This window comes from Dipodomys merriami, unplaced genomic scaffold (genome assembly GCF_024711535.1).
Source record: "Dipodomys merriami isolate MVZ:Mamm:240054 unplaced genomic scaffold, mDipMer1.0.p SCAF_22, whole genome shotgun sequence".
NCBI lineage: Eukaryota > Metazoa > Chordata > Mammalia > Rodentia > Heteromyidae > Dipodomys > Dipodomys merriami.
Genome location: NW_027203604.1, coordinates 20439424 through 20452793, shown reverse-complemented (window position 1 = coordinate 20452793; position 13370 = coordinate 20439424). Strand labels below are relative to the sequence as shown.

At 52.9% G+C, this 13370-nt stretch overlaps 1 protein-coding gene across 2 annotated transcripts in view; it reads right to left on the bottom strand.

Annotated features, from left to right (window-relative positions):
* The window catches only part of Hip1 (huntingtin interacting protein 1), a 99452-nt gene that overhangs the window by 49826 nt on the left and 36256 nt on the right, over positions 1–13370 (bottom strand). The window contains exon 1 of one of the 2 annotated variants that reach the window (XM_070033661.1): positions 5366–5452. The exons of the other annotated variant lie outside the window; for it this stretch is intronic. Within the exon in view, the coding sequence (XP_069889762.1) occupies positions 5366–5383 (18 nt within the window). The 5' untranslated portion in view covers positions 5384–5452. Of the gene's footprint in view, positions 1–5365; positions 5453–13370 lie in introns of those variants that run through there. 2 annotated transcript variants of the gene reach the window in all.

Here is a 13370-nt window from a genome sequence, read left to right as displayed (position 1 = left end):
AGCACAGGTACCCCCAAACAAAAGCAGTGGGGACCATGTGCCCAAGGCCATCCTGCCTCAGAGCCAAGAAGCCACTGAAGCTGGAAGACTGCCCACAGAAAGAACCCAGAACCCCAAGTGCCAAGTCCTGATTCCCCAAGTCTCTGTTTCTCTTAATTAGGTGGCACTCAATCCACACAGCTTGGCCACAGAAAAGCCCCTGGTTTGCAAGTGCCACAGTGATCCAGGCCCCAGGGAAGGCCATGACCTCCAGGAAGAGGGATCAGAAGGTGGTGTAAACCTGTCAAAGCCACTTGAGGGGTTTATTGTTGTTGTTGTCTATCATGGGGTTTGAACTCAGAGCCTGGGCACTGTCCCTAAGCTCTTTTGCTCAAGGCTAGCTTCCTACCACTTTGATCCACAGCTCCACTTCCAGTTTTCTGGTACTTAATTGGAGATAAGAGTCTCATGGACTTTCTTGTCCAGCTGGCTTTGAACCACGATTCTCAGATTTCAGCCTCCCAAGTAGTTGGGATTACAGATATGAGCAGAGCCACCAGTGCCTGGCACTTGTGTTTTTTGTTTTGCCGGTCATGGGGCTTGAACTCTGGGCCTGGGTGCTGTCCCTGCACTCTACAGCTCAAGGTGAGTGCTCTACCACTTGAGCCACAGTGCCACTTCCGGTTTTCTAGTGGTTTATTAGAGATAAAAGTTTCACGGACTTTCCTGCCCAGGCTGGCTTTGAACCGTGATCCTCACATCTCAGCTTCCTGAGTAGCTAGGATTACAGGCATGAGCCACCAGTGCCCGCATTTGCACGTTTTTAATCTAGGCCTCACACTTGTGCCACACCACCAGCCACACTGCCTCTCCTGAAAGTTCCTGGGCCCACCCTGGGGCTGGTTCTCTTGAGCTTCTGCCCTGAATATCACATCATTTATTCCTTAATGATGGGATAGCAGTGTCACTGCCATCCCTTTCTCTGGAGCCCCCCAGCTCATCCCCAGCAGCAAACTATGAAAGGCTAACCTGGCTAGTCCCACAGGGACTAGCTATACCTGCTCTTCTGGCACAAACCACAGGCAGCACCAGCATGGCGTTATGACCTTGGGCTTTGGGAATATGGGGATCGCCCTGCCTCTCCTCACTGCCTGGGGGATTCCTTCCCCTCGGCCCTGGAGTCCTGTCTCCCCCATGATCCTTATCCTCAAGCTGCCAGCTCCAGACCTGCCTGTCTCACACTCGTAGCTGGCTCAATGGGTTCCTGGAGCATCGACACAATCACTGACCGAACCCAATCAGCAGTGGGACAGATGGCATTGGTCCATTCCATGTTTCTGTCACAGAACACTGGAGGCTGGGTGATTTTTATAGCTAAAAGAGGCTGACCTAGCTCAGTTTTGTGGAAGTCTAAGGGCCAACCTACGGTGGTTCCAGTATGGTTCAGAGACAAGCAGCATGCATCTCTGACCTTTGGTGTATCTTTCCCCACCTGCTCTCTACAGTGGAGATGGAGCCCAGAGCCTCAAGCCTGGTATGCAAGTGCTCCATGAGCTCAGCGCCTTTCTTTACTCTCTTTCTCCTATGAGCCCAATAGCATTCATCCAGTGGCAGGGCATCTGATGAGCTTCTTTAATCCCAAAGGGCCCCCCTCTTTCCAAATACCACAGTCTAAAGGATTGAGGCACCACCCTCTATCAATCATTCAACCACAGGAATGGGAAAAATACCCAGAGCATCACTGACCATTTTCAAACCATACCCCATCCAGCACTGACTGCTCTTAAGCAGTCAATGCCCTGGTCTTTACCTGTGGCCATTATGTTTTTGTTGTTGTTGTTGCTGTTGTTTTTTGGAGACAAGGATTTGCTATTGAGCCTAAATTGGCCTCCAACTAACTATCCTCCTGCCTCTGCCTCTCAAGTGCTGAGATTACAGGCAGGTACCACCGTGACCAATTGAACTCTGCTATATATTTTATACATATTTTCGTTTTATTTATTTATTTTGTCAGTTGTGGGGCTTGAACTCTGGGCCTGGGCGCTGTCCCTCAGCTCTTCAGCTCAAGGCGAGCACTCTACCACTTGAGCTACGGCGCCACCTCCGGTTTTCTGGTGGTTTATTGGAGACAGGAGTCTCACTGTCTTTCCTGCCCGGGCTGGCTTTGAACCGCAATTGTCAGATCTCAGCCTCCTGAGTAGCTAGGATTACAGGCGTTGAGCCACCGGCGCCTACCAATACTTATTTTTAATCTGTAAGAAGTAGCTAAGTATTCTAGACCTGCCTTTCTCACAAGGTTGTGGTAAAAAAATGGGGTAGGGATGGGCTGGGAAGGTGGCTCAGTGGTACAGTGCTTGCCTTGCATGCATGAGACCCTGGATTCCATTCCTCAGCACCACATGAGCAAAAAAAAAAAAAAAAAAAAAAAAAAAAAAAAATGCTGGAAGTGGTGCTGTGGCTCAAGTGGTAGAACGCTTCCCTTTAGCTGAAAAGCTGAGGGACAGCGCCCAGGCCCAGAGTTCAGGCCCCACAACCAGCCAAAAAATAAAAATAAAATAACATGGGATAGGAAAAAAACCTTTGTACGCTGTCAAACATCTTGCAAATACACACTGTTCTATAAATTACTATGTTCTTTGGTGAGGATGGGGTAGTGACTGTCCCAGGATTATAGCATTGGGTGAAAGCAGAGACCCCTCTCATCAATCTCAGCAGGGCATCTGCACTTTACCCTGAACACACGGTGAACTAACTGGCTGTCCCCTGGGCAGGTATCTGATGTCATCCAAGATTCATGGGTGGCAGCAGCTGGTAGTCCCACTCTCTCTAGTCATTTGTCCCCTCCTTTGGAAAGATAAACTAGACCCCAGAGAATTGGTCCCAACAGCAATCACCTAAAATACACTCCCGCTCTTCAGGCCAATCAACAAATTAAGGAGTATAGGGCTGGGTATGGTGGCATATGCCTATAATCCCAGCTACCTGGGGGGTGGAGGAAGGAGGATAATAGTCATCTGAGGCCGGTCTGAGGCCAAAACAGATAAATAAATACACAAATAAATAAAGCACCAGACCCTGTTTAGAGAACAAAGTAAAGCAAAAGGGTCTGTGGGCATGGATCAAGTGCTTGCCTGATAAATACTCTATTCCCACCAAAACCAGCCAGCCACACAAAAGCTGGGCAGGACACCTCACCTATGAGCCAGACAAGCCCTCAAGGCCAGTGTCAGGCAAGGCCGAGGCTGCAGTGCTGGGTTTGAGGACAACCCTGGAACCTAAGGCCCTCAGGGAAGGTCCTTTAAGCCAGACTTCCCAAGGGGCATGAATGGGCAGCGGGGAAGGCAAGCAGGCCTCCAGTGGGAACGGAAGTGGGGTAGGTGGTGCAGTTTCCCCGGTGGGGTGGGAAGGTTCTTTTAGCTACACAGCCCAGGGTCTGTGCTCCTCACAAAGGGCCAGGACAATGGCTTCTGGGTTGGGCTCTTCTTGGCTGCTCAATGATTAATGAGAATTGAGTATCACTTTTGTTTGGACTCCAGGCTAAAAGAGGAAAGAAGCAATAAATGCACCTCTCTGCTCACAAGTCCTGGCACCTTGGCTAGCTTTCAAGCCCTGACTAGTCTGGCTGCCACCAACTGGCAGACATTTCCCTAACTCAAAACCCTACCCCAGCTGAATGTCCCAGCCTTAGCTGTGCCCACTGCCCTTCCTGAGGCTATACTACCAGGCAGAACCAACTCCACCCAGCCTTCCAGGGCCCGCTGAGTCTTCATACTCCAGCTGAATTCTGCAGCTCCTTCTCAGACCCTAACAGCTTTTGGAGCTGTGGCCTTCTGTCTAGGGCCAGCCTGGACATCTAACTACTGACTGACCTGTGTCTCTATAGACCATTCATTTAGGTGTTAGGAGCCCCAATGAGCAGAAGGCCTGGGTTCCATTTTTTGTGGCCCTTACCCCAATACTTGCTATAGAAATAACAGAATTAGTGCTGGGAGCTGTGGCTCACACCTGTAACCCTAACTAGTCAGAGTCCAAGATCAGAGGGTGGAGATTTGAGGCATCAAAATTGGTGACACTGCATTTCAAGTACTGGCTGAGCACAGTGGCCTATGCCTGTCATTCCAGCAGCAAAGGGAAGCTCACACATGAGCACTGCAGGCTAGACTGGTCCCAGCATCAAATGAGACCCTATCTCAAAAATAAATAGTGCAAAAAGAGACTGGTAGAGTGGATCAAGTAGTAGAGCACTCCCCTAGTAAACTCAAGGCCCTGAGTTCCAGTACAGCCATAAATAAATAAATGGCTAATTAAATACACACTGTTGAATTAATGAGGGATAGACAATGGTGGAAATCTCAGCATGGTGCTTCTCTAAGAACAGAGGTCCTGACTGGTCCTGGCAGACCAAGAGTTTCAAGGGAGCGGAGAGGGCTCAATGGGGAGTCGTTACAGCTACCCCAGACTAGCACGGCCCACCACAGCCAGGCTGACCCACAGGAAGACAGGACTCCCCCCTTTCCCTGCCTTTGGCAGGCACAGTTCTTTTGAGACTGGTCCCCTGGTATAGGAAGGGAGTCTCACCTGTCCTATAACCAAGCTGGATCCACCTTCTCTAAGGAATGGGGGTCCCCAAAGACACTTGTCCCCAGAGACAATCACAACCAGCCTCAAATTCCAGGACCTGCTTCTCATCCCTGAGCTAAACAGACATGCATTCCCATAGACAGACAGTCAGATAGATATACACAGACAGACAGACAGACAGACAGACAAAACACACACACACACACACACACACACACACACACACACACACACACACACACACACACACACACACACACCAGCCTGTTCTTTTCCTCTGCAGCCCTGGGGACCCCCACAAGCCATAGGGAGGTCCGCCAGCCTGACAGGTGGGAGTCAGGCCGTTGGGAGCCCTGGTGTGAAGTGGGCTCAGCCTCCACCCCAGGTCCTGCTGTGACCATTGCTCAACCCTCCCCTCAGAGCCCCCAAATCACAGGGTTAGCAGTAGCTCTCTGAGAACAACAGCACTCCCTCACCTACGATGTCTGGGTATGGGGCAGGACAAGGACCCTCCAGGGAAGCCCCCCCTAATGGCCCCCAGGCCTACAAGTGGCCAATCTAGATCCAGCAGTCGCGGCTGCCCTCACTTTGGCGACCCCCCCGCCCGGGAGACCCCCAGCGCACGGACCGAGCCGGGGTTGGGGGCGCACGGCCCCCCTGCGGTCCCCAAGGCGGTCCCCAGGAGCCCCGCCGGTGCGGTGCTGGGGGCCAGCCCGCATCAAGAGGCACCAGGCGGGATCAACAAGCCAGAAACTTTCTATGGCCCAGAGGCGAGGCGGCGGGAGGGGCCGCGCCCCTCACTTACCATCTTGCTCACGTCCATGGCCGAGGCTGAGGGCGCCCCCACCCTCGAGATCCCGCACGAGCCCCAAACGCTGCGGGCCGCTAGTGTGGCCCGGGAGCCCGCGGAGCCGTGCTGCGGGCGGGCGGCCAGCAGGGCCGGGCAGCGCCGAGCCCGGTCCGGCTGGGAAGGGCGGGAGGGAAGGGGGGGGAGGGCGGGAGGGGGCTGTGGAGGGAATGAGGGGCGGGGAAGGAATGAGAGGAGGAGAGGAGGCCGGAGGGAGGGGGGCGAAGGAAGGAGAAAGGGAGGGGTGGAGGGGGAGGGGAGGAGGAGGGAAGGGGAGGGGGGACAGGGAGAGGGAGGGGCCGCGCCGGGTCGGCGGGAGGCCCTGCTGGCTGAGCACCCGCCGCCCGGGGGACCCCAGACCGGCTGCAGGGGGCGTAGAGGGACCCAGGAGGATTCCGCGGCGGGAGCCCCTCGAGCAGCAGGGGACGATGTGATCTGAATAACAAAAGGTCGCCTCTGCAACCTAGCGGGGAGTGTGTGCACGCGCGTGTGCATGTGTAAGTGAGCAAGTGTGCACGCATGCCTGCGCAGTTGTGTGTGTGCACTCGTGTAAGCATGTGTATACACTGTGCACTGTGTGAGCACACTGGTGTGTGTGAGAACACGTGTGTGAGTGCACTGGTGTGTGTGTGTGTGTGTGTGTGTGTGTGTGTATCACCGCGGGGCATAGGTGGGCCTCGGGAAGGGGAGGGGGCCCAGGCCCAGGCAGCAGACATGACATTCCAGTGGGGCTCTCCCCATTGGGTTCCTGAGACAAAGAGGGGATTCAGGAGTGGTGTGCCTCCCACAGCTAATGCCCCTCCCAAATGAGTGGGGTCTCCACACAGCAAATAGAAAGGGGCGGGTTTCACAGGTGTCCCCAGGAGGGTTCTAAGTGACCCTAACCCCCAGTGAGCCAAGACCAGCCTTCTCAGCTCCCAGCTTCCTGTGATAAGAAATCCCCCTCCTTCCTGCAGATTTGGGGAGCATGGCTGGCAGGCAGAAGAGGGCTCCTTTGGGGTAAAGTCCCCAGAACAAGCATGACGTGTACACCCTAAGTCAGAGGAACAGAATGGTTTAGGTTCAGTAGTAAGCAGGGTCCAGAATCTTGCATCTGAGGAAACCAAGGTGGAGTCCAGTTGCTGAGTAGCACCAGGACACACACCTGGCGGGAGAGTGAAAGAGTTTGCTATAATGCCCTGGGGCGGCCCACAGTGGGGAGCTACCTCAAAGTGGGGTTACAGGTGGGCCACACCACTCCCTGAAATGAGCAGATGAGAGGCTCTTTCAGGAGCCAGATGGCCAGGCCCCTCTCTGCCCGTAAGAAGGGCCCACCTGAGGTGCCTGGCAGCTCCCACTTCTGATCTATGGCATGGAGGCTGTCTGTCTGCCTCCTGGGAAGATGTGTATGTGCCACAACTTCAAAGCAATCTACAAGCAGAAATGCAGGCAGGAATCTCTGAGCTTTTCATTTTGTGGCTGGCAGGACGCCAAGCATCCCTCAGCTCCAGGTCATAGATCTCTGCACCCAGGTCCCCCGTCTGACCCCAAGTCTAGACTGCCCACTCCAGAGCAAGCCTTGGCAATGGTGAGCCTGTACCCAAGCTGCAAAAGTCAGATCCACCCCAGTCTGTTCTGGTGTGCTGGGCTCCCAAGTGCCCCTCCTCAACCCAGGCCCACTAGGGTGAGCCCCAGTGGGCAGTTGTATCAGGACAGGGGCATGCCCCAGTTTGCCTGCCTTCCAATACTGATGCCCACAGGGGATCTGGACTGCCAGCACCCAAAGGACTGGTTCCTTGAAGGAATGGGTTTTGGATCACCTGCTGCTTTATCCAGGAACTCTGCATTTTTTGTCTTTCTTAAAAAAAAAAAAAGTAAAAGAAAAAAAAAGATGGGATGCACTTAATATGTTGAAAAGAAGGAATGAGCTCGCAGACACAGGGTTCATTAAGGTTTCTCACTAGATCATAGCATGTTCTCCAAAATGGGGACAGTAGCTCAGACATAGGACATCTACAATATCAGATACTCAAAAGGGAGAGGCAGGGCTGGGGATGTGGCTTAGTGGTAGAGTGCTTGCCTAGCATCCATAAAACCCTGGGTTCCATTCCTCAGTACCACATAAGCAGAAAAAGCTGAAAGTGGCACTATGGCTTAAGTGGTAGAGTGCTAGCCTTGAGCAAAAGAAGTTCAGGGACAATGCCCAGGCCATGAGTTCAAGCCCCAGGACTGACTAAAAAAAAAAAGAGGCAGATGCAGGAGGATCATGAGTTCCAGGTCAGCCTGAGCAAAGTTACTTAGACTCAATGTCAAAGAACAAAGTTGGATGTCAGTGGTTCATGTCTATAATCCTAGCTACATGGGAGGGTAAGGTAAGGATCACAGCTCAAGGCCAGATGCACCACAGATAGAAGATGAATGTGGTGGTGCTCACCTGTCAGCTCAACTCCAGATCTTCCTGTCTCAGCCTCTCAAGTGCTGGGATTACAGTTGGGTATCGATATAGTCAGCCTGGCTAAGACTTTCAACGTGAGCCTCCTCTGGCCTCCTTGCCTAGTCTTCTTGTCTTATTCATTTGCCACAATTTCATCCTAACTCCCCACCAGCCTGCCTCAAATGGAAAACCAGCCTTTCCGTGGTTCACTGGGTATTCAAAGGCCTCTCTTGCCACATTAGTTCTCAGCCTGGATGAGTCTCCTCCTTCCCTGTGAGGCCAGAAGTTGCTTTTCCACAGTGGACAGCCCTTGGGTACAGCCTGCAGCCATGACGGCTGTGCCCTGGACTCCCCAGCTCATGGGTGAGCAAGCTCGCACCAAGGCTGAACGTGACTGAATGCTCTGCCCCTTCCTTCAGTCCACAAGGGACATCAGCCAAAAAGCACAGAAAACATAGGGCATGGTGGCTCACACCTTTAATCACACCTACTTGAGAGGCAAATCGTAGTTTAAGGTGTATGGGGAGCAGGGGTGAGACCCACAAACAAAGCAAACATGTCCATGCACACCTGTAATCCTACCTATAGGTAGGAGGCTCACAGCCTGAGGCCAGCCTGAGCAAAAGCATGAAGCTGGGTACCGGTGGCTCACACCTGTAATCCTAGCTACTCAGGAGGCTGAGATCTGAGGATCGCGGTTTGAAGCCAGCTGGGCAGGAAAGTCTGCGAGACTTTTTTTTTTGTCGGTCGTGGGGCTTGAACTCTGGGCCTGGGCACTGTCCCTCAGCTCTTCAGCTCAAGGCAAGCACTCTACCACTTGAGCTACAGCGCCACTTCCGGTTTTCTGGTGGTTTATTGGAGATCGGAGTCTCACGGTCTCTCCTGCCCAGGCTGGCTTTGAACCGCGATCCTCAGATCTCAGCCTCCTGAGTAGCTAGGATTACAGGCGTGAGCCACCAGCGCCCAGCTGCGAGACTCTTATCTTCGATTAACCACCAGAAAACCAGAAGTGGTTTTCTGAGCTGTGGCTCAAGTGGTTTTCTGAGTGTTTTTGAGCTGTGGCTCAAGTGGTAGAGCGCTCACCTTGAGCTGAAGAGCTGAGGGACAGCATCCAGGCCCAGAGTTCAAGCCCCATGACCGACCAAAAAAAAAACAAAAAAACAAAAAACAAAAAAACAAAGGCCTGAGACACTACCAGAAAAACAAACTAAAAGCATACAATGGCCTTAGGAAATAGCACCCAGATAAGTCAGAAGGTAGAAGCAGGAAGACTGTGAGTTCCAGGTCAGCCTGGGCTACATAGGGAGACCCCATCTCAAAAAACACGAGGGCTGGGGATGCAGCTCAGTGGTAGAGCACCATTTGCCTTGGGTCCAATCCCAGCACCACAAAACTTAAAAAGGGGCGGGGGAAGGAGGAGAGATTTCCTGACAATCTACAAATGCTAAAGTGGCTATATCCCAGTGGAGGCTGCCCCCTACTGGTGGCCAGTGTGCAGGACCTCCACAAATACCACACCAAGGATGAGATGCTGGGATACTGGGATGACAGGCTCCAGAGACAAGAAATTCCAGTCATTTCCAGTAACATGAAGTGGTTACGTATAACTAAATACTGTCTCAAAAGAGCCTTAGCAGATACATTACCACACCATTAGTGAAAATAAGTCAGTGAAATGAATACCAAGTGTCATTTTGTTCAGTGTAGGCTGCATAGTTCCAGACCAGCCTGGGTGGCTCAAGCCTGTAATCCTAGCTACTAGGGAGGCAGAGACAGAGGATCACAGTTTGAGGCCAGCATCTTGAGCATGGCAACTCTGTCATCCGAGCTTCAGGGGAGGTACAATGGCCAGGCACTGTAGTGAATACTTGTAATCCCCAGCAACTCTGAGAAGCACTAGCAGGAGGATTGCAGCCCAGCTGGTCAGGAAAGAAAGGGAGACCCACCCTCAAAAGGCAAATCGAGGCTGGAGGTATGGCTCAAGTAGCATAGTGAATACTTGTAATCCCCAGCAACTCTGAGAAGCACTAGCAGGAGGATTGCAGCCCAGCTGGTCAGGAAAGAAAGGGAGACCCACCCTCAAAAGGCAAATCGAGGCTGGAGGTATGGCTCAAGTAGCATAGCAACTGACTGGCAAGTGTGAGGCCCCAAGTTCAATCCCCAGTACTGCCAAAACCTTCTAGATCATCTGCCAGGGTTTCCTCCCAACCTGAAAGCATAGCTCTGCTCTCACATGGAGTGATGTCCACTTCAGAGTGTAACCCTTGCTTTATGGAATGAAATATGTGGGGTGTGGAGACGAGGAGACAGCAGAACGAGTCGGGAAGGCCAGGCTGACGAGGCAGCTGTTCTGCCAACTACACACAGAAGCGCCAGCCCCAGGACCCCTCAAAAGTCAGGACATTAGCACCTCTGGTCAGTGCTGAGCCAGGTGCTGGGCTTGCACAAGCCTTGGTTTCCTTGGTGACCAGGCACAAGCAATCCCCTGGCCAGCCAGCACACACTACACAAGGTAACACACCCGGGAGTGTGAGCTGCCATCTCCATCGCAAGCACAGCACCACCCGGGCCGGGCAGGCGCTGCTCAAGAAAGACCTTGTTAGGGGCACAATGGACGCCATGATCCTAGCCAAGCCTGCATTAAAGCTAGTGAACATCCATGGCAGCTTACCGGGTCCCCAGGAGCCAGCAGCCCCCTGCAGCCCACCATGACCCAGGCTCTGCTAGAGTGTGCTGAGGCCCACGCAGTGGCACACAACAGTGGGCACCCAGCCTCTGGGAAGCTAGTGACCTGCTCAAGTCCCATGGAGGGACTTCTCCAGGCTCATCTGCCCCCCTCATGCACCGCCCACCTCCCTAGGGCCCATGCCTCCAGCAGACGGCCTTCAGGGAGCAAGAACATCAGCGGGGCTGTCTACTCCCCTGCCATTTGAGCACCAGCTGGGAGCCCTGAGAGCTGCAGCATAAATGAGTAAGAAAAAGGCCTGGCCTGTCCATATGCCAGGCTCCGAGCTCCACAGGCATCAGGTCCCAGGTCAGTCTGGGGGACACTCCTGGGCTCTGGGGTGCACAGCCCCCTCCCTGAGTTATCCAGAGCAGGCCCTCCTGCTATGGCAGAACTAAGAGGAAGGGCTGAGAGGTCTCCCAAGCCCCTTTTTACTCAGGCACCAACAAAAACGTGCACTAAGGCTGGGGTGCAGTAGCTCATGCCCATAATCCTAGCCACTCAATAGGTGATCAGGAGGGATCAGGTTTGAAACTAGTCCCTGTAAAAAGTCAGTGAGATCCCCTATCTTACCAAATGAGCCCCGTGTGGTGGTACATGCCTGTATCCTAGCCATGATTGAAGGTGTGTATGTAGGAATGTAGTCCCAGGCCCACAGCTATTGCTTGGGAAACAGACCTCACCCTGGGAGCTCTGATGGAGCCCAACTAACTAGTGCCAACCTGGACACCAGGACTTCTAAAGTTCCCCCAGCCAGGTGCAGTGGCTCCCACCTGTAATTCCAGACACAGGAAGCAGAAGATGGCAGTTTGAGGCCAGCTAGGATAGAAAGTTAATGAGATGCCCCCACCTCATCGCAACCAATAGCCTGGGCATGGTGGTGCATGCCTGTCATCCCACCTACATGGGAGGCAGAGGTAAGCAAATGGATCAATATTTAAGGGTAGCAACCAGAAAAAGAAAAAGTAAGACCTTATCTGAAAAATGAGCTAAAGCAAAAAGAGTTGGGGCAGTGGCGTCAGTGGCAGAGCATCTGTCAGCAAGCGCAAAGCCCTGGGTACAAGCTTGGTGCCACAGGGCGGGGGACTTCCTCACTGGCAGCTGAGACAGGAAACAGCAAAAATGAGAGGTAGACTCAGGAATTCCTGCACTGGTCCTGGCTGAGGCTGAGCTAGACAGGAGATGAAGGAATGAGATACACCGCTGACACCAGGAAATTCCAAACTTCCTTCTACCTGGAATTTTCCAGGTCTTGACCAAAGAAAAGAGGCTGCACCAAGATGGCTACTGGACTAGCAGAAGGCCTGGAGGGATCTAGGCAGGGGGATATAGCAGTGTGGGGCTCACCCTAGGCTGGAAGCAGCCAGTCCCAGACAGAGAGACTTGGGTCCACTGTAACTCCCAAGGGACAAGACCAGAATCCTCTCTGCCCAGTTTGTCTCTGTGGCCAAACTGTATCCCCCAGGCATGGACCAGGCAGAGAACCGGATGTTCCAGCTCACAGGCGCTCAGAGTGACCAAGGCTGCAGAGGTGCAGGGGAGAGGGCAGCAGGCCACCAGGCTAATTCCCGGCTATTATAGCTGCGCCGGAAGCCAGCCTGGCCCAGCTGTCAGGCAGTAGCAATTTACAAGCCTGGGGGGAGGGAAGAGAGAGGAAAAACATCACCACCTCCCCACCCCCAGATTGATCCTAGGGTATTTTTAGGAGATTATTCACCCTGCATTTTACTTTGAAAAGTCATCGCTGGGGCTCTGCAAAAACCTCTTAGGGGGAGGCAACTGCTCACATGGGTGGCTGGGCAGGGGGAGCACCTGTGCTCACCCACAAGAACGTTAGATGGGGTCTTCAAGAACCCCCCCCCCATACACACACAGAGCACACCTTATCCCAGGAGTCTGAATACAGTGGCTTGTGAACCACAGGCCCCATGTTCTAGTCCTATCTCCAGCTCTTACTTGCTGACTGGCCCCTTTGAAAAGGTCAGGGTCCTGGGCAAGTCGTGTGTGTGTGTGTGTGTGTGCGCGCGCGCGCACGTGCGTGCGCACGAGTGCGCACGCGCGCACATGTGAGCGCGCACACACACACTCCAGTCACTAGAGAACAGGGAGGGTACAAAAGCAGCCACAGAGCAGGGCTGGGGAGCCAGGGGGACATCCAGGCTCTTACCTTTTAACCTGACTATGGTATCACTTCCTGTACAAAAAACTTTTCATTTTACATAGTCAAATTGACCAACTTGATCTTTTCCTGGCATGCTTTCAAAAGCTTTTCCCCAGCTGGATGTGGAGAGGCAACGATGGGAGAATCAGGTTCAAAGCTAGCTAATGACTCCCCATATGAAAAAATAAGCTAGGGGTAGTGGCTCACAGCTGTCATCCAAGCAACTCAAGAGGCAAAAGGATCACAATCTGAAGCTGGCCAAGATGAAGTATGAAACCTTATTGGAAAAATAACTAAAGTAAAAGGGTTGGGGACATGGCTCAAGAGACAGAGTATTTGCCTAGCAAGCAAAAGACCCTGAGTTCTAGTAAAGGTGGGGGAGGGAGGCTGTAATGGCAGAAAACTAGGAAACAAACCAACACAACTGCCAAGATAAACTGTGGTAAGGTGACTGCACGTGGCAGACATGTGAGGACAGACTATCCCAGGACAGGCGAGGGGCAGCGGCTGGGGGGCAGAGGGTGGAATATTCTACTCTGTGCTGACAACCCTCCTGTGTGGTAGAGTTTTTGAAAACATCACCTTCATTCATTGCATACTTAAAGAATAAATGGACTCCAACAGTGGAAATTTATAAAGGAAGGAGAAACACAGGTCCAGAAGG